This window comes from Mesoplodon bidens (assembly GCF_964165515.1).
Source record: "Mesoplodon bidens genome assembly, chromosome: 7".
Taxonomy (NCBI): Eukaryota; Metazoa; Chordata; class Mammalia; order Artiodactyla; family Ziphiidae; genus Mesoplodon; species Mesoplodon bidens.
Genome location: NC_138164.1, coordinates 14,894,949 through 14,914,547, shown reverse-complemented (window position 1 = coordinate 14,914,547; position 19,599 = coordinate 14,894,949). Strand labels below are relative to the sequence as shown.

Below are 19,599 nucleotides of genomic sequence, written 5' to 3'. Positions count from 1 at the left end.
CCGTACAAAGAGGGAAGGGGTGGAGGAGGTATGTGTTTTTAACCGTGTTTGTACATTAGAATCACCTAAGAAGTTTGTAAAATTAAACTCAGAATCTCTGTGTGTGCCCTGGAAACTGGTATTTTATTTTATTTTTTACTTATTTATTTTTGGCTGCGTTGGGTCTTCATTGCTGTGCATGGGCTTTCTGTAGTTGTGGCAAGCAGGGGCTACTCTTTTGTTGCAGTGCACAGGCTTCTCATGGCGGTGGCTTCTCTTGCTGCAGAGCACGGGCTCTAGGCGCGCGTGCTCAGTAGTTGTGGCCTGTGGGCTTTGTTGCTCCGCCGCATGTGGGATCTCCCCGGACTAGGGATCGAACCCACGTCCCCTGCATTGGCAGGCGGATTCTTAACCACTGCGCCATCAGGGAAGTCCCTGGTATTTTACAAAAGCTTTTTGGGTGATGTAATGTGAAGCCAGGGTGGAGAACAACTGGATTAGATAAACTAAGGCCCCTTCACTCTGGAAATGGATGTCTCTGTGATCACACCAGACTTCTCTGAGTTCCATTTAGGAAAACGGAGATAATAAATAGGACTTAGGTCACAGAGTTGTTGGGAGAATTAGATGAAAGATGAGTTACTGCATGGGAAAGTCTCCAGCACGTGAGTGGTACTGGTTAAATGTCAGCACAAGTGGCTCCATCTCAGGGAGATGGTGGGCTGCACACCGCTGGGGGGCTCTCCACCCCTCCCTGTGGCCAGGCTTTCTGCAAAGTCTCCCCCTTCCTCTCAGTAGCTTGGAAGTAAAGGAGGCCCTCCCTGGCAATTCAGAGGCCCTGCACACACATGCTAAGTGAGCCGAGAACATCTTTTCTGTCTTTTTCTAAGAGGTCAGAGAGCTGGGCCTTGGAGACTCCCTAGAGCTGCAGGAGTCCCGGAGAGGTAATGGACAGAAACCTTGGGGCTCCTGGCGGCCTCAGAGGGCTGGGAGAGAAAATCTGTCTTCTGAAAAGGTGGGGTCCTCTCCCTGCCCTCAGGGAGGTGTGAGGGTGAGTTGGTGGGGAGAGGGTCCCGGGCAGGGGAGAGGGGAGGAAGGGTTTGCTGGAAGGTGTGAACTGGATAGATTCCCCCTTCAACCTCTAGAGCAAAGGAAGGGAATTACTGAGTGTAGCAGGGACAGCAGCTTCCTAACTGGCCCTGCCCCTCCTCTGTCTATTCCCAGGAGGCAGCCAGAGTGATGCTTCAAAACCTAAGTCAGACCATGTGGCTCCTTTGCTCAAAACCCCTCAACATTTTCCCAATTCACTCAGTATGAAAACAGTGCCTATCACAAAAATAGGCCCTTGATAAATATTTCTAGAATGAATGAATGAGTAAATGAATGAAAGAAACGTCCCCAACTCTAAGTTTGTTATATCCCCATGTGCAACTCAGAAAAACCAGATCCCAGCTCTAAATTTACCTCTTCCAGGAAGCCTTCTCAGATTAGCCCACTCCCATTTCTGAGTGTTTGTACATCTGGCAAACCTCTTGCCACTGCTAATCACTGTTTCTACTATATTCAATTAGACCTTTAAAAATAACTATTTTTGAACATTCAGAAGTCAAGATTAAATAGTATGGTAGTTCCTCAAAAAATTAAAAATAGAATTACCATATGACCCAGCAAATCCACTTCTGGGCATATACCCAAAATAATTGAAAGCAGGTTGTCGAAAAGATATCTGTTCACCCATGGTCATAGCAGCATTATTCACAATAGCCAAGAGATGGAAGCAACCCAAGTGTCTATTGATGGATGAATAGATAAAGAAAATGTGGTATATAGATACAATGGAATATTATTCAGCCTTAAAAAGGAAAGGAATTCTGTCTCATGCTGTAACATGGATGAACCTTGAGGACATTATACTAAGTGAAATAAGCCAGACACAAAAGGACAAACACTGTGTGATTGATTCCACTTATAAGAGGCACTTAGAATTGTGAAATTCTTAGAAACAAAAAGTAGAATGGTGGTTGCCAAGGGCTAGAGGGACGGCAGAACGGGGAGTTGTTAATGTGTCTAGAGGTTCAGTTTTGCAAGATGACAATGAACTTAAACATTACTGGACTTAAACTGAGCTGAAACGTAACTGGACTTAACACTTAAAATGGTTAAGATTGGAAATTTTACATTGTACGTATTTTACCACAGTTAAAATGTTAAAAGTCAAGATTATAAAGAATTGGAATGTGTCTTTGTGGGGTAGTGAGTTTCCTGTCATCAGGGGTAATTCAGTAGAGGCTGAAGAAGCACTTGGCTGAGATATTGCATAGAAGATTTAAGTATTAAGTGAGGGAGATAAATTGATCCTCTTTAAGGTCCTTCCCTCCCAGCAATTTATAAATTCCTAGCTTAAAGAAATCAGAGCAGCAAGACCCCTAGAAGATCATCTACTACAATGGTTTTCAAATCAGTGTGCATGTGCTCATTTCTACCCCAGGGCCTTTGCTGTGACTATTCCTTCTGTGTCCGGAATGCTCTTTTCTTGACTCACCCCTGGACCTGTTCAGATCTCTGCTCAAATGCCAACCCCTTGGAGAGGCCTTGCCTGACCCCTCTAATCAGAATTAGGCTGAATGCCACGTTCCTGCCCAATTCCTTACCCTGCCTTCTTGTCTTCAGAGCACATGGTGTTTCTCGTTGAGAGAAGGAGTTATTTTAGTACCCCAGCTCCAGAACGTGCTGGCACACAGTAGATGCTCAGTGAACATGTGTCGACTGAATCCTACAGTAAAGGGGCGCTTCCAATGAGCTGAGACAGCTGGACTTCTAGCCTGGAGTCCTGTCCTGAGGTCCCCCGCACCCTGGGGTCTCCTCCCCCTCTAACCCCCGCTGCCATGCTGCAATGTTTTGGGCCTCTGCTCTCCGGTTAGGCCCCTTTGGTCCTTGTCTCGGTTCCCCAGCTACAGGCGGGGACATCAAAACCAGACTGATGGTTTGGAGCGAACAAAAGGGAAATAAACAGATGGTGACACAAGCTGGGCAATCTGGAGCGTACACTCTGGCTGACTCATCTTAAGGGAGAGGCCCGCAGCAGGGGATGACCTCACACTGCCCAGGAGCTCGTGAAACACGTGGGGACCCAGGGCAGCAGGGCCCAGGGAGAAGGAGGGACACGGACACTCCATCTCCAGCCAGCCTGAGGCTGGCCTCCCACTGTCCTTCCCTGACCAAGACCTGCCTCTTCCTTAGGTGATTGGAGCAGAAATGCTACCCTCGCCCAGAGGAGAAATTATTAACGACAGAGCCCACTGGTTCCAGGGTGGAACCCCATGAGAGTCCCAGGAGCCAACATTCAGACCAGAGGTAATGCAGTACGGCAGTGGCGGCAGCATGGCACCCTGCCCCTCTGCGGACAGGGAAGTTGGAGAACTGAGCTGCCCTGAGTGGCTCTGCTTCTGCCTGCCTGGAGGTGAGCTCAGTCCCCTGGGTCTTAGAGGTCTCCAGAGCTGGGGCCTTTGAGAAAGGAGACCTCGTCCAGGGACCTGCAGCTGTGAACTTCCCATCTCCAGCGCCCTTGGGGACCCCTCCTGGGCAGCGTCTACCCAGGTTGGGAGAGGGATCCAGGCTTAGCCGGTGACTTGCCTTTAGCTGTTTTACAAACTCAGCAGGAAGGACGCCCCAAGGGGCATGAATCAGTGGGTGCCCGTGTGCCAGGCTCTGGGCTTGGCACTTTCCCTTGATGTACATCCCTCTCTTAAGTGTCATCACCGGCCTAGGAAGCGTGTGCTGCTCCTCCTGTTTCACGGATGAGGACACAGGCTTGGGCAGAGACTCGTCCAGTAAATGGAAGAGACGGTACTCCCACCTGGGTCTCCTGAACACAAATCGAGAGCTGTTTTCCCCAAACCCAGCTGCCAGGACAGCGGGTGCTGCGGTTTGGAGGAGCTCTGGCTCACCCCTTCCCTGCGGGGCAGACTTCTCCATCTCTCCTGGGTAGTGGCCGGGCCCCTTGCTTCTTCTGGAAGAGGTTTCCTTCTCACTGGTCAGGGCAGGAGTGGGGACAAGCAGAAAGGGTGAGGTGAGACCAGCATGCAGGTATTGACTGAAAGGCTGGATGAACGATGTCCATCAGTAGGCCGGTGTGCAGTGAAGTAAAAGGTCAGGGCTATTAGGTGGTCATCCGTTTTGGGAGGACTCAGGGAATGAAGAAACTCTGCCGGCTCCGGGTGCTATGTGTAAGCAGGAGGGCGGGCTCATGGTCAGGGGACTGCGCGTGTCTGTGAGGGAACGAAGTGCACGTGCCGGCATGCACACTGCTGGGGAGCCGTGCGTGGGCCTATGGGGCACCACAGGGGACACAGAAGGGGCTGGCGGCTTGGGTGGTGGGGCATATGCTCCAAGGGATGCTGTAGGGAGTCCTGTATTTGGAGTCAGAAATGGGAGATTTGAGACCCACCACCTACCAACTGTGTAGATTTAGGAAAACCCCTTAACCTTTCCGGGCTTCTGTTCTCTCAACCTGACACTGAGGACACTAACCCCTGGTTTCCTCGGCTCACAGGGTTCGTTTGTGGCGTCCACGTGATGATGACCATGAAAGGGCGTTGTGACATATACTGCGCTCTACACGTGTAAGGAGGGGTTATTACCGTAATGTGAAGTGTGTAAAAGCACAGGGAGTATGTGTCCATAACACATACACGGGGTATAGATATTTGTGTAGGTGTTTTGTTGAATGGATGAATCCTGGCAGTAGAGATGATGCTTGGCTCTGGGAATCAGATGCCTTCCTGAAGCAGGAAAACCAGAGGCCAGGGTTGGGGGTTTCTGCTCTGCCCGCCTCCTATGCCCCTGCAAGGAAGGTCCCAGGAGGCAGTGGGAGGTATGGAGTGGGGGAGGGGAGGTGCGGAGGAATGGATGGAGCTTTGCCCTGAGACCAGGCTTGGGCCGGGGTCAGAAGAAGCATCCGGTCTCTCTTGCGAGAGAAGAGATGCTTAATCTGTCACAGCCCTACGTTTCCTGGGGTGGCTTCAGGATGCCTCGCTTGGCCCCCTGGGGCCTCCCAGTTCCCCAAGAGAAATTGCAGTCAGTAAGGTTACCAGTTACTGCTCTATCCGATAGAGATTTATAAAAACAATGTGGTCACCCTGCCGCTTGGAGCCTGTGGGTGGTGCATGGACTAATGAGATAACTCACCCCAGTGGCAGGATAGGTGGGGATGATCAGTGCTTCTGGGCTGGCAGGATTAACCCTGCCTGGGCGCCAGCACCAGGGCAGCCTACCGGGAGCTACTTGAGGCTGACTCTGCAGAGACCCTCCCCCCACACCTTTGTTATTCCTGCTGAGGGTGAGGACCCTGGGGGAACCTGCTAGCCTGGCTTTGAAAAGCCCAAGGGAAGCCAAGGCCCTGTTCTGCCTCCTCTGCTGTCCCTGGACTCTGGACCCCCAGGATTGCAAGCCCTCCACCGAGGCCCCGGAGAGAGAGTTGCAGCATAGCGGCATGTGAGTCTGGAATTTGAAGTCAAGTCCCAGCTCTGGTCTGGCTGGCTTTAAGCCCTAAATCCTCCCTGTTATGGACTGATTTGTGTCCCCACAAAATTCATAGGTTGAAGCCTTAACCCCCAGTGGGACTGTGTTGGGAGATTGAGCCTTTAAAGAGGTAACTAAGGTTAAATGAGGTCATAAGGGTGGGGCCCTAATCCAATATGACAATTCTTCTAAGAAGGAGAGACACCAGGGATGCACAGGCACAGAGGGAAGACCATGTGAGGACACAGTGAGAGGGCGGCCATCTAGAAGCCAAGGAGAGAAGGCCCAGTAGAAACCAAACCTCGATCTTAGACTTCCAGCATCCAGAACTATGAGAAATACATTTCTGTTGTTTAAGCCACCCGGTCTAGTATTTTGTTATGGAAGCCCTAGAACATGAATATCCTCCTCCTCCTGCCGTGCTGTTCCCTGAGGACCCTTCCAGTGCTAAGATTCTGGAGTTAGGTCCTGCTCCGTAAGACACTGGGGTGAGGACTGTAGGGTAGGAACGGGGAGGAGGACAGTGACAAGCTGGCCCTGAAGGTCACCAGGTGGACCACAGAGGTGGGGTTCAGAGAGTGAGAGCGTGAGGGTGGGGAGACACTGATCCCGAGGACCCTGCCCCACCACGGGTACCAAGAGCAGAGGAGGGACGAGGTGGGCAGGGCACCAGTGTGGGGAATGGGCCTTTCTTTTTTTTTTTTTTTTTTTCTGTACACGGGCCTCTCACTGTTGTGGCCTCTGGCTCCGGACGTGTAGGCTCAGCAGCCATGGCTCACGGGCCCAGCCGCTCCGCGGCACGTGGGATCTTCCCGGACCGGGGCACTAACCCACATCCCCTGCATCAGCAGGCGGACTCTCAACCACTGCGCCACCAGGGAAGCCCGGGAATGGGCCTTTGATCACAGATAGGGCCTCGTCCACACTCGCCATCAATCGCTCAATCTGATGCGCCGCTGCCTGGGACACTCGAGGGAACACAGGGTCACGCAGCCAGTCTGGGTCAGAGTGGAGTTGTCGGGAGAGGCCTCCTGTCTCCGGGCCCACTGCTCTTCCCCACGGAACTGAATTCAGGCAGAGCGAACACATCTGGGTCACAGGGAGTCTGGATGGATGGGAGGTGGGACCTTTGCTATGGGAGCTTGTATGGGGCATGCAGAGCCACAAACCCTGCCCTGCCCTGGCTGGCTGGAAGAGGGAGGGAAAGGCAGCCAGAGCTTTGACAGGCAACCCGGCTGGAAGCGGAGGTCACAAGTTAACAACTTCCTTGTGGCAGGTGACAGGTCCACCGCCTGCTTTCTGGCACAGGGGCCCCAAGGAAGACACCATGGTCCCACATTCATCTTCAAAGCCTGATGCCAGGCTGGGCAGGGCATTAGCGTGACAGGCTCCGAGTGGGTGGCACAATGTACTGCATGTGTCCCCAGGGGCCTGGGGGAGCAGCCTCTGCCCCTCCCCTGCCACTGCCACCTCTGAGATAAGAGGGCGAGTGATCAGAGAAGAAGACACAGAACTAGGGAGCAATGCCCATTTCTGCCCCGTAGGAGGAATTAGCCAGGTCCCCCATCTTTATCTCTGCCTTTGGGGCTCTACAGGAGATGGGGTTACTGGGAAGACAGGTGTCTCAGGAGGACCCAGCAAGTTGACAGCATGATGGAGTAGAAAAAGCCTGGCTTGAGTCAGAAGCGGGGTTTGAACTATGTTCCCCTCTCGAGCTGGATGATGCTGGATGAGACTCTGAACCTGTTTCCTATGAGAATGAAAGAAGTTAATGTATGTACCCAGCACAGTACCTAGCACAGTTAGGCAGTGGGTTACTGGCTGTTGAATGACTGAACGAATGAATAAATAAATGAATGTATATCTCTCGTAAGGAGGTCACTCTGAACTTGATCTGGGTCTCAGCCTCCAAGCCAACGTTTCCCATCGCCTCCCAACTGCCCACAACTGGCCTCTTATAGGTGATAGGGTGTAAATTTCCAGGGAGGCACCAGGCTCAGCTCACCAGGACCTTGCCGACTGACCACTCTGGGCAGCTGAGATCTAGAAGGGGGTCAAGCACTGTCTCTGGAGTGGGGTCACAGGGGGTGTGAGGATGGAGCGTCTCGGGGAGGGGAGCCAGCAGGAGAGCCTTGGTGGAGCGGGACAGGGGGGCAGTGGCTGGTTTTCTCTCTCTCCCTGAGTCCTTTTCTCTAAATACAGCTCTATCTTCCTCCACCACAGGATTAGCACACATCTCTCATTCTCCTATTGCAACAAGATTTTATTTCTAATTATGCTGTAATAAAACTGGAGCGCTCCCAGGCTTCCTTTCAAATGACTTGTACACACACTGCCGATCGGATCCTCTTCGGCCCCATTGTAATAGCATTTCCCTGACATTCATTAGACATGCATGAGAGGGGCGCTTTAAGAATAGAATTGCATTTAAATGGATTTGCTGAGAGAGGAAGAAGAAAAAAAAGAGAGGCGAGGGGAGGAGAGGGAGAGGGAGAGAGGTTTGTTGAACAAACTATGAAAACAAGATGCCATAATAACAGGGTGCTGAAATAAGCCTCTTTCTTCCCCGTCCTCCTCCTGTTGCACATGGCAGAGCCCAGCCTCCAACCCTCCCCGTGGAGCCCCCACCCACACTTTTATGGTACCCTCTGGGGGAGCTTCATAGCTCCTGTGCCATGAGTCAGATGCTCATGGTATAATAGAAAAAACTGTTACTACCATTCGGGAAGGCTGCCTTGCTTTGACAGAACCCCAAAAGCCAGGCTGCCGCCCGCGGGAAGGGGGAGGGATGGTGACCGTCCCTCCAGCACTCATCTTTTTTTTTTTTTTTTGCTATACGCGGGCCTCTCACTGCTGTGGCCTCTCCCTTTGCAGAGCACAGGCTCCCCGACGCGCAGGCTCAGCGGCCATGGCTCACGGGCCCAGCCGCTCCGCGGCACGCGGGACCCTCCTGGACTGGGGCACGAACCCATGTCCCCTGCATCGGCAGGCGGACTCTCAACCACTGCGCCACCAGGGAAGCCCTCCAGCGCTCATCTTTAAGGCCCCCACCCCTGTGTCCCTCCCCCTGAATGACCATCCGCACCCCGAACTCCCATGGGCCACTGAGTAGCTGTGATTTTTCTTTTACCCTGGGTGGCTCTGAAGCATCAGGTGTAGGAGATCCATTGTGACCCCAGGGCCTTACTCCCTGCTCCCCTTCCTCCCCAGGAAGCGGACTGTCCCCACAGCATACTGTGTGTGCCATATACCGCCTACTAGGGATCAGAGGCCTACCTACTAGGTGTCTGTACCTACTGTGGTCTCATTTAATTTATTCCCCTCACTATAGCCAGATCCTCTTTTTTTTTTTTTTTTTTTTTATACACAATTTGCTTCTTTTATTTAGCAATTTTTGGCATTTTCCTGTCAGTACTTCATTCTTTTTAACTGCTGCAGATGTTACATTTTATAGACATATTGGTTAGTTATTTCTTATTAATCAACATTTGGGCTGTTTCTAAGTTTGAAAAAAAAGTTGCAACAAATACTCTTAGGTCCATTTCTTTGTTCAGGATTAATTTCTAGAAGTGGAAGTTCTGGGTCCAAACCCAGAATATTTTGAATTTTAATTGATATTGCTAACTTACACTCTAAAAAGGTTGTACCAATTTATAAGGCAGAAAATGCTATTTTTTTTGGATACTTAATCTAAATTTTTGCTAACGTGATGGGTAAAACATGTTTTAATTTTCATTTTTTAGTTCTGTGAAGTTTAGTTTGTAACTTACTAATTTTGGTTTCTAGCAATATTCATTCTCAATTTATTACCTCTATGAATTTTTAATTTTAGCCATTATGTTTGATATTAGATTATTCTTTTTTGTAAAGAGCAGCCAATTCTTGTTCTATCATTGTAACATCCCATGCAATCTCAGTGAAGATCAGGAACAAAGTTTTTTAAGGTCTCAAACCTTCTCCTTTAACCACCAAAAAGGTAGTCTCGTACCTGCCTCTTTACTATCCCTGTGGAATATCCTGGATTTTTCAACTTATTGACTCCTGGTTTGAGTGAAGAGAATTTTTTTCAGAAGTGTGGTATAAAGTAATTCACAGTCCCTCTTTTGATCTAATTTAAATAACTGAATGCTAGCTCTTCTGTTTATAATCCATTTCTGACCTTTGGACCCATCTGCCTAGCTCCTAGCTCTATAGGCTCTGGTTTCAGCTCATGCTACCAGGGCACTCTCCCATTTTGGGCTGTCTTGGTAGATATTCTACCCTAGGCAGGTGCTGGTCACCTATTCTTGACTGTTGATGGGCATTCAGGAAGTTACAGCAAGAAATGTTTCACAGATGGTACCTGATACAGTCTAGTTAAGATTAATAGGGAATAAAAGTACTTTGCTTAGAAATAATTATCCATAGATCTAAAGTCAACAAAAGTCTCTACAACAAAAAATACATAATTTTGCTAGGGGAGGAGGAGGCTTGAAATAGATCAGAAAACACTTGCACATTAATTGTTCTTTTCATATACTTCAAATTTGTACTTAATGCCTTTCTCCTCCTGGACATCAGAAGGAACACCTGGATATTCTGGGATAAGTTTATATTTTTCCAAATCAATTTCTGGGAAAAATGTGTCACTTTCAAATTCCTGCATGATCCTTGTCACAAATAGTCTAAGATGGCCTGGCTTGTTCATGGCTTCCTTATAAACAGAACTGCCTCCCACTATCCATACCATGTCCACTGTATTTGTTAATTCTGGTTGCTCAATAAGTCTTAAGGCACCATCCAAACTTTTGGCAAGAAAATGAGCTCCCTGTGGAGGTTCCTTGAGTTCTCTACTGAGAACTATATTAATTCTGTCCTTTAATGGCCGATTCTTCTCTGGAATGGAGAACCACGTTTTCCTACCCATAATCACCAAATTCTGTTTACCTTCTACTGAAGAGGTTGTGGTCATTCTTTGGAAATACCTGTATTCATTCCTGAGCGGGGGCCAGGGCAGGTCCCCGTTCTTGCCGATGCCCATGTTCTGGGACACAGCGACGATGCAGTTTAGCGGACGAACCATGATAGCGGCAGAAAACACGTCCGAGCTAGTACGTCACGCTGACACTAGGATTACCCTCCAGCTTGGCACGAAAAATAGCCAGATCCTCTTAAAATGGACATCTGATCATACTGAAAACCATCCCGTAGCTTCCTCTTTTTCTTCGGATAAAGACCAAAATCCTTAACAGGGCAGCCAAAGCCCACCACCCTTCCACTGGCCCTGTTTAGTTCCATGTCTGGCCCTGGCCCCAACTCCAGCCACGCCAGCCTTCCTCTGTCCTCCAGGGTGCCCAGCTCCTGCCTTCCCTCCAAGCCTTGCTGCTACTCGGGACACTTAGCCACCTCTTTCCCAAAGTTTCCACTGACCCACCCCTCGGAGCTCAGCTCACACTCCCTTCCTCCCGAAGACCCTCCCACTGGTCTTCTGTCTCCTGTCCTCTTCCCTGCATACTTGCCACAGCTGTACTGAGTCACTAAAGACCTGACATTGTCCCTAGACTGTAAGCCTGTTGAGGGAGGGCAGGGTGGGTCCTGGCTGCTGCTGTGGGCCCAGCCCGCCCCCCCCCGCCCCCGCTCTGGGGTAAAGGCTCAGTACAACGGGATGGAAGACAGGCATTGTGCCGGGGACTTTGTGATAAGATACGTTAGCTCCTTTCATCCTGCTGCAGGCTTATTGAGGCTGAGGGTTTTTCCTTCCCCTCTAATAGACTAGGAAACTGAGAATCAGAGAGTTCAAAGCAATTTGCCCCAAAGCACAAAGCCGGAGCTGTCAGAATCGAAAGCCATGCTTTTGCTATGATACTTCCTGGTACCGTGGGCATTCCTACCCGTTCCCTCCCACGTGGACTGCCTCTTACCTCCCCTGCACCCAGCGAGGCCCTTCTCAAACCCTCCTTCTTCTAGAAGTCCCCTTTGAGAGTCCAGCTAGTGCAGGCCCCCTCCCCCTCTGCAGACAGGGCCTCAAGTTTCCCATTTGGATTGTTCCCACCTGTTCTGTGGGATCATTCTTGTATCCCCAATAGAATGCAGGTTCCTTAAAGAGAGTGCGTGTCACTCTTCTGAACCCCCAGTACCCGTGGGCCAGGATGTTGCAAATACACGACCAGTAGAGCATCGGACTGCAGCCAGAAGAGCCGCTCTGCCATTTAGTAGCCACGTGACCTGGAGAGGAGCCCACTGAGCCTCTGCCTCTGCGTCTAGAAGGTGGTGCTGATGACACCTACCCCGCAGGGTCACTGCGAGGCCTCAGTGATCTGTGGCAGAGGTGGCGCCTCACAGAAGCTCATTTCTCCTCTTGTCCTATTCCTTCCTTGGGGCTCTGGTGACAATGGGAATGAGAAAGTTGGTCTTACAGTGTCCCAGAAGGGGGTATGGCTAAAAGGGACATGGCATTATGGCCCCTCGAAGCCATCTGATGTGGCTCTAAGGGCGCTGAGACGGCAGGGGAAACCATCCCTCTGTCCTTCCTACGATTGCCTCCAGATCCACCACTTTCCCACCCCCAGGCCTGCCTGGTTCAGAGGCCTCCAGGGTCCACATGCTGCAGAGACGATGCTCCCATGATGAGTGGTCAGAGCACCTGAGGGCCAAGAGCAGCTGGAAGGTCCATCTACCTCTGCCTCCCAGGCCCGGCCCAGGGCATGTTCGTGAGACTGTGACCTCCATGAGGGCAGGGGCTGGCCCCCGTCCACTGCTCCGGGCTCAGTTTTGTGTACAATACCTGCAAGTGGTGATGCTCAAAAAATATTTGTTGAACGAATGAATGAATGAATGAGTGATAAATGGAGTGAGTGTATGAACCTCAGCCTTTTATTATTTTTTTTTTGTGGTACGCGGGTCTCTCGCTGTTGTGGCTGCTCCCATTGCAGAGCACAGGCTCCGGACGCGCAGGCTCAGCGGCCACGGCTCACGGGCCCAGCCACTCCGCAGTATGTGGGATCTTCCCGGACCGGGGCACGAACCCGTGTCCCCTGCATCGGCAGGCGGACTCTCAACCACTGCGCTACCAGGGAAGCCCTGAACCTCAGCCTTTTTGCCTCCATGGTAAATACTTAGGCTCTGAAGTCAGCCAGACTTTTGTGGGATCTTGCACATCTTACCTAACCTGATTTCATTTCCTCTTCTCTAATAATAGCTCCAATCAGAGCTGGAGCTGTTGCAAGACTGAAAGCCCCTGGCTGCCGCCTGCACAGCGATGGTTCAATAAGCGATAGCTCTCATTGTTCCATCTAACGTCTACTTCAACCCACTCGGGAGCTTGGAGTGGCCACTCATGTTGGTGGTTCTAGATTGCTGCAGAGGCAATCCTGCTGTTTTTGAACATCTACCTTTTTTATTTACAGGCTAATCAACAGGACTGGGTGGCACCCCAGTGATGCCAGCCAGGGAGCTTATCAGGAAAGGTAGACATGGTCACAGTCCCATCCACATGTGTGTCTTATCAGCTCTCAAAGCAAGTCTGTCTCATTGAAATGATGCGAACACAGAAGCACTCTGCCCCAACTCTACTGGCCTATTCATTTTTTCCCCCAAAGCCGTGTAATCTCAGCACCTTTGGGCTCTTAATTACATCCTATGTTCCCGGGAGGCTCCCCTCCCCCACCCAGCCCTCTGCCATCTCTTCCTGCCCTAAACCTGTAATATCTGTACCCTTTACCCGGCTTTCATCATATGCTTGTTTGTACTGTTGATTTAAAAAATGCATCGGTGGCTTGTCTGCCTTGGCAGCAATGCATGGGGGATGAAAAGGGCAGGGTGATAGGGATGTACCACTCATTTACGGATCTCCATTATGTGCCAGTCAGCCAGAGGGCTACATACTTCATGTGCATGGCCTCAGTTTAATCCTGAGAGCAGCAATATCATCCTCATCTTATAGATGAGGAAAGCGGCCTCATGGAGATGCAGAAACTTGCCCAAGTCGCACAGCTAGAAAACAACATAATTGGGATTGGAATCCAGGTTGTGTGACTCCACAGCTGCTCAAGGACAGAGGCCTCAAATACCCCCACGGGATTTCCACGGGCCTGGCCTGGAAGCCCAAGGTCTGTAATTAACATTAGCCGTTGACAATGGCCATCTTTCAGGGAGGTATAACATTAAACGAGAAACAAGAAACGTAGGTACAGGCTTCCCCCTTGGCCAGGCACACAGTGAGGGCTATGTCTTTGCATGTGTTCCGAGCGTGACACTGGCCCCGGCTACAGCCCACGTCCTCTCAGCACAGCTCTGGCCCTACCATCTCCCGGGGCACACGCCACCACCTCCACCTTGCCCAGATTGGCGCCAGCTCCCCAGCTTCCCCACACGCTTGGAATTCTGAGCTCATTCACCAGACAGGTGCAATTTCCCACCTCTCACTCTCTGGCACTTTCTGTGCAATCGATCACAAACTGTTCCCAAATTAACCTAGATTTAGCTCTGGTCTCCCCTCTTCCGACTCTGGCAATTTCCTTCCTAGCCCCGGGGTAGGTTTCCTCCCCAGGCTCCACTCGCTGGGTCTCTGTCTCTTCCTGTAAATTTCCTACTGGTGCAGAGACTGGGTTTCTGTCCAGCGTGACCCTCTTGCCCCTGGTCAAGACTATTCTGGACTTGATCTCCTTCTCAGGATGCCTCTCTGCTCTGTCCTTGACCATGGTTTAGGGGCATAGGACAGGCAATTCCTTTCCTTTCCTGCTCCCTCTTCTTGGGATTCACCCTATATGCTGAGCTTTCTTTTAATTAATGTTTTGGGTTGAAGGGGCCATAAAGATTCCTCTGCATAAGTCCCTAAAAACATGTAAAGAGAAAGAACTTTGGGAGGGCAGAGATCAGAGGGAATCAGCACAAGGAAAGAGTCTGGGGATATAACTCAAAGCTGAACAAGAATTTCTTGGTAAATCCCAAGAACTGTATACCCCACCCTCAGTAAATTCCTGTCTTGAAAGAGCAGAGTAGGAAAATAGCATGAATTGAGCTCCTACTATGTGTCAGGTACTATATACTCTGTGCGTTACCACAGATGAGCATCATCATCCCCAATGTACAGATGAGAAAACTGAGGCTCAGAGGGGTTGGCCAAGTTGTTGTCTGTGCCACAGACCCAGGAAGTGAACCCTGGTCCAAAGCTCAACACTCTTATCCACTGTGCTAAACTACCTCTGCATTCTCCCCCTCTAGAGTCTTCTGAGGGATGCGCATATGGGGAGGGGTAGAAAGGGAAGGAAAGGAGTAGGCCGTGGGGGTGGGGGTGGGGCATTCATCTACCATTCTTCTGCCAGGTAAGCTCCAGCATCAGATCTGCCTCCTTGACCCATAAGTTAGAGGTAGTTGCTGCCCCAGAACTGGCAGCTGTGGCAGGTAGGAGTGGGGGTGGGAGGGGGTGGGTAACGGCGGCAGAAAATCAGAAAGCGGCTGACTCTGGAGGGAGACAGCCAGTGAGGGCCTCGGGGTAATTTCCCCACAAGGCCTCTGTGGCCCAGTGGCTGTGTGGGGTGTCCTGGCACATCAGCAGTCATGGGATCAAAGAGCAAATAGGAATTAATATCCCTGAGGTGGTCCGGAGCTCCTGATACCAGCAGAAAATTACAGGACATGAGACAGGAGCATTACAGAATGAATGGGAGGGGACAAGAGATTTCCGTGGCTAATCCTGTTAACAAGACAATTTCTTATCAAACTCATTATGCTTTTGAAAGGAGGGAACAAGAGGGGGAAGAGGAGGTAGGGGGAGCGTGTGATGGGGGCTTAGCCCTGGAGAAGGAAGGAGAGAGGTAGGGGAGCCGTGGTTACAGAGACTGCAGGTTCCCGTGAAGTAGGCGTGTGAGTGGCAGGTGTCTGGGGGAAGAGGACTCCGCACCTGTCCCTGCCCTGGAGGCCAGGGGCAAAACCCCTCCCTGATGGCTAAGTCCCTGCTGAGCTGCTGGGAGCACCCTCCCTGTCCCGCCAGTTGTCTGAACCCACAGGTGACCGGAGAAAAGCAGGCTCTCAAACCTCTTTCTTTGACCCTATCTCCATCTCGTCCCATCTCCCATGGGTCAAAGAGGACCATCCCCATCTGTGTAGATGCTGACAAAGCAAAGCACACCTTGGGTCTGCTAAGCACGTTCCTGCTGGCTTCTCACTTCTCCCTGTGGCCCCGCCCCCTGTGAGAGGGGCGAGGATGGGATTACAGGGCCTAGGAAGTTAGACGGCCCTTTCTGGCACTTCCCAGCTTGGTATTTTGGGCAAATCGCTTAACCTCTCTGAGCAATCATTTTCTCATCTTAAAAATAGAGATTAAATAAATCTTGCCCTACCTACTTCACAGGGTCCTTGTCAGGATTAAAAAGGACAATGTAGGCAAGAGGACCTGCGAACATTTTACATACACAGAAGTGATGTTTGGGGCCATTTTGAAGTTGAGGGAGTAAGTTAAGTGTCTTGCTGGACGTAACGAGGTGGAAGTGGGAAGCCAGGGCTTGAACCGTTAGTTTCAAATCCAGGGTCATTTCTGCTGCCAGGAAATCACTTCATGGGCTTGTCTTTGACTAGGCAATCACAAGGGACTTCAACTGGCACAAACTTAATATCTGTTCATTAAGGGCCCACGTTGCACGCAATATTCTCCCAGGCTGGCCTGGGGAAAGAGCGAGGTCAAGGACCAAATCCTGATGCTCAAGAAGCTTGGCGTCCAGGTGGGGCGGAGGAGTCAGATCCAAGGAGCAATGAGAAGAATTCAAGTCAGGGTGCCTCCCTCCCCCCAACAAACACCCAAGGGCACAGTGTGAAGGGCCAGACAAAAAGTCCCGTGGATGAGTAACAAAGGCAAAGACCCTGGGCCGACACCATAAGGGAGGGCTTCCCAGAGGACTCTGGACTCGTGGTGGGTCCTAAAGGATGTGTGGGGTGTGGAGAGAGAACCAGAAGTCAGGGAAACATTAAACAGACATTTATGGAGCACTTACTGTATATCTGGTGCCGTGATAAATTAGGACCAGATACAAAGATGCTTAAAATCTTTTAGAGGTCAAGTTCAAGGTCAAATCCAAGCCCCTCAGCAAATGTTGGCAAGGGTGTGGAAAAGCTGGACCCTTGTACACTGCTGGAGGGAATGTAACATAATGCAGCACTATGGAAAACAGTATGGTGGCTCCTCAAAAGATTAAAAATAGAACTACCATACGATCAAGCAATCCCACTTCTACGTACATCCCCAAAAGAACTGAAAGCAGGGACTCTGAAAGATATTTGTACACTCGTGTTCACAGCATTATTATGCACAATAACCCAAAAGTGAAAGCAACCCAAGTGTCCATCCATAGACAAATGGATGAACAGAATGTGGTCTGTAAACACAATGGAATATTACTCAGCCTTAAAAATAAAAGGGGGCTTCCCTGGTGGTGCAGTGGTTGAGAGTCCGCCTGCCGATGCAGGGGACACGGGTTCGTGCCCCCGTCCGGGAAGATCCCACATGCCGCGGAGCGGCTGGGCCCGTGAGCCATGGCCGCTGAGCCTGCGGGTCCGGAGCCTGTGCTCCGCAACGGGAGAGGCCACAACAGTGAGAGGCCTGCGTACCACCAAAAAAAAAAAATAAATAAAAATAAAAATAAAAGGAATTGGGCCTCCCTGGTGGCGCAGTGGTTGAGAGTCCGCCTGCCGATGCAGGGGATACGGGTTCGTGCCCGGGTCCGGGAGGATCCCATATGCCGCGGAGCGGCTGGGCCCGTGAGCCATGGCCGCTGAGCCTGCGCATCCGGAGCCTGTGCTCTGCAACGGGAGAGGCCACAACGGTGAGAGGCCTGCGTACCGCAAAAAATAAAATAAATTAATAAATAAATTAATTAATTAAAAAATAAATAAATAAAAGGAATTCTGACACGTGCTACAACATGGATGAACCTTGAGGACACTATGTTAAGTGAAATAAGCCAGGCACAAAAGGACAAAAAGTGTATCATTCTACTTATATAAGGTACCTAGCATAGCCAACTTCATAGAGATAGAAATTAGGATGCTGGTTGCCAGGGGTTTGCGGGGGGCAGGGGAAAATGGGGAGTTGTTGCTTAATGGGTACAGTTTCAGTTTTTCAAAATGAAACTGAACTTAAACATTACTGTTTAGAGATAGATGCACAACAATGTGAATATGCTTAAAGCCACTGCACTATACACTTAAAAATGGTTAAGACTGCAAGTTTTATGTTCTGTGTATTCTAACATAACTAAAAATAATAACAAAAGGGCAGATTCTATTGGCACAAACATTTTAACCGTTGTCCTTCCCCCTTTTACTCTGCTAAAAAGATGGATATGTGGCTCAGAAGCACAGAGGCTGTCTTGCAGTCATGAGGACGGCAGAGCGGGAAGGGAAAAGGAGTTTGGTTTCTTAGCAACTGGGCCAGCCCTAAGCTACCTGTACCCAGACTCCATTATGTGAGAAAAACTACTCTCCAATTTGGCTAAGCCATTGCCTTTTTGTTACATGCAGCCAAATACCATCCTAATGGAGACAGTTTCTAAAGCTCATCACCTCTGGCTGCTTCCACCCCTCCTGCCTCTTGTATTACTATCTTCCTGCTCAAACGTCTCTGACATGATGGAACCTTGTATCTCCTGGAAATGCCGGGCTCTGTGCCCTTGTGCACGCCAGGCCCTCCGCAAGCCCTTCCTTCTGAGCGACCTCCTTTATTGTTCCAAAAGCTTCTTCCATGGCCTTCTGCATTCAGGTTGGGCATTGCCCTGGATGGGTGAGTTACCCTTTGTCAGGACTGCCCTAGCACCCCACACCCAACTCTCTCATGGTATTTACCACTTTTCTCGAGAGTGGCTGTGTTCATGTTCTCTTCCCTCTAGAGAGCGAGCTACTAGAAGGTCAAGATCTGTTCAGGTCTGGACCCCTGGTGCTATGTGGCAGGTGCTGGGTAATGATGGGTGGACCAGAACTCTTCTGATTTCCAGGGGTCACAATTGGAGGAGGAGGATTCAGACCCAGAAGCAGTTCCCTGAGAGGAGGGGCCTGAGGTGCCGGGGAAGCCCAGAGGACCAAGTGACTGTTCTGTCACAGGGGAGGTCACTGTTGAGCTGGGGCCTAAAGGACTCCTCCTGGAATGGCGGTGTCTGCCTCCCGGTGTAGGGGTGAAGGCGTAAGGCATGACAGTGCAGGGAGCCTCTGGGAAGCAAGGTTTTGGGGGGCAATGACACGATGGGGCTACAGTGTCAAGAGCTTGCCTTGTAGCCTCTGCACGGAGGGGCTGCTGAGGAGAGGAGAAAGTGTCGTGCTGGGGGCTCAGGAGCCAGGCACAGAGTCAGCGCTGCATACCTGTCAGCTTAACCACTGTGATCAACTCTGATTCACGGAAAGCTCTCCGGCAAAGTGTGGAGGATGGCAGGGAACCGGGTGGGGGTTGGCAGCAGAAAGACAGTATGAGCTTTTGCAGGAGTCCTGGTGCCTGATAGACGAGGAGCAGGGGGAGGAGGGTGGGGTGTGCAGGAGAGGAGAGGAGACTGCAGTCTAGGGCCAAGACCTGGCTCTGTCACTTACTGATGTCACTTAGGGCCAGTTACCAATTCCCTTGTGCCCGTTTCCACATTAGCAAAAGAAGGTCATTGTGTTACCAATCTCAGAGGCATGTCATGAGAATTATGTGAGACAAATGGTTACAAGTGAGAAGCACGAGGCCTGGCACACAGCAAGTGCTCAGTGACCCTGAAGGAAGATGGGGGAGAGGGATCATCCTCAGTCCCTGTGGGATATTAAAAAAAATTTTTTTTATTTGTTAAATTTATTTACTTTTTTGTCTGCGTCGGGTCTTAGTTGCAGCACGAGGGCTCTCTCGTTGAGGAGCACGAGCTCAGTACTCGTGGCCCATGGGCTTAGTTGCCCCGCGGCATGTGGGATATTAGTTCCCCGACCAGGGATCGAACCTGCATCCCCTGCATCGGAAGGCAAATTCTTTACCACGGAACCACCAGGGAAGTCCCCCTGTGGGATATTTACAGACAGTAAAACCTGTGGCTGGAGCTGAGGGGTAAATTGGGGGCTACAGGAGGTCCAGGTGGTTGAGAGGGGAGGGCTGGATGGCAGAGGCTTTGAATG

The 19,599-nt window shown here is 50.7% G+C and overlaps 2 protein-coding genes across 2 annotated transcripts in view; both read right to left on the bottom strand.

The window, feature by feature from the left end:
- Positions 1-19,599, bottom strand: part of DSCAML1 (DS cell adhesion molecule like 1) — a gene marked incomplete at its 3' end in the record, with an annotated part of 343,503 nt that overhangs the window by 105,960 nt on the left and 217,944 nt on the right. The window lies entirely within an intron of this gene.
- LOC308619578 (dihydrofolate reductase-like) lies at positions 8,845-10,617 on the bottom strand. Its single transcript, XM_081238517.1, has one exon. The coding sequence runs from the start codon at positions 10,559-10,561 to the stop codon at positions 9,998-10,000; it is 564 nt and encodes a 187-aa protein (XP_081094643.1). The 5' UTR covers positions 10,562-10,617; the 3' UTR covers positions 8,845-9,997.

Bases quoted from the DNA above. Each gene is read 5' to 3' on its own strand.
- LOC308619578 (XM_081238517.1), bottom strand. From the start codon at position 10,561: ATGGTTCGTCCGCTAAACTGCATCGTCGCTGTGTCCCAGAACATGGGC.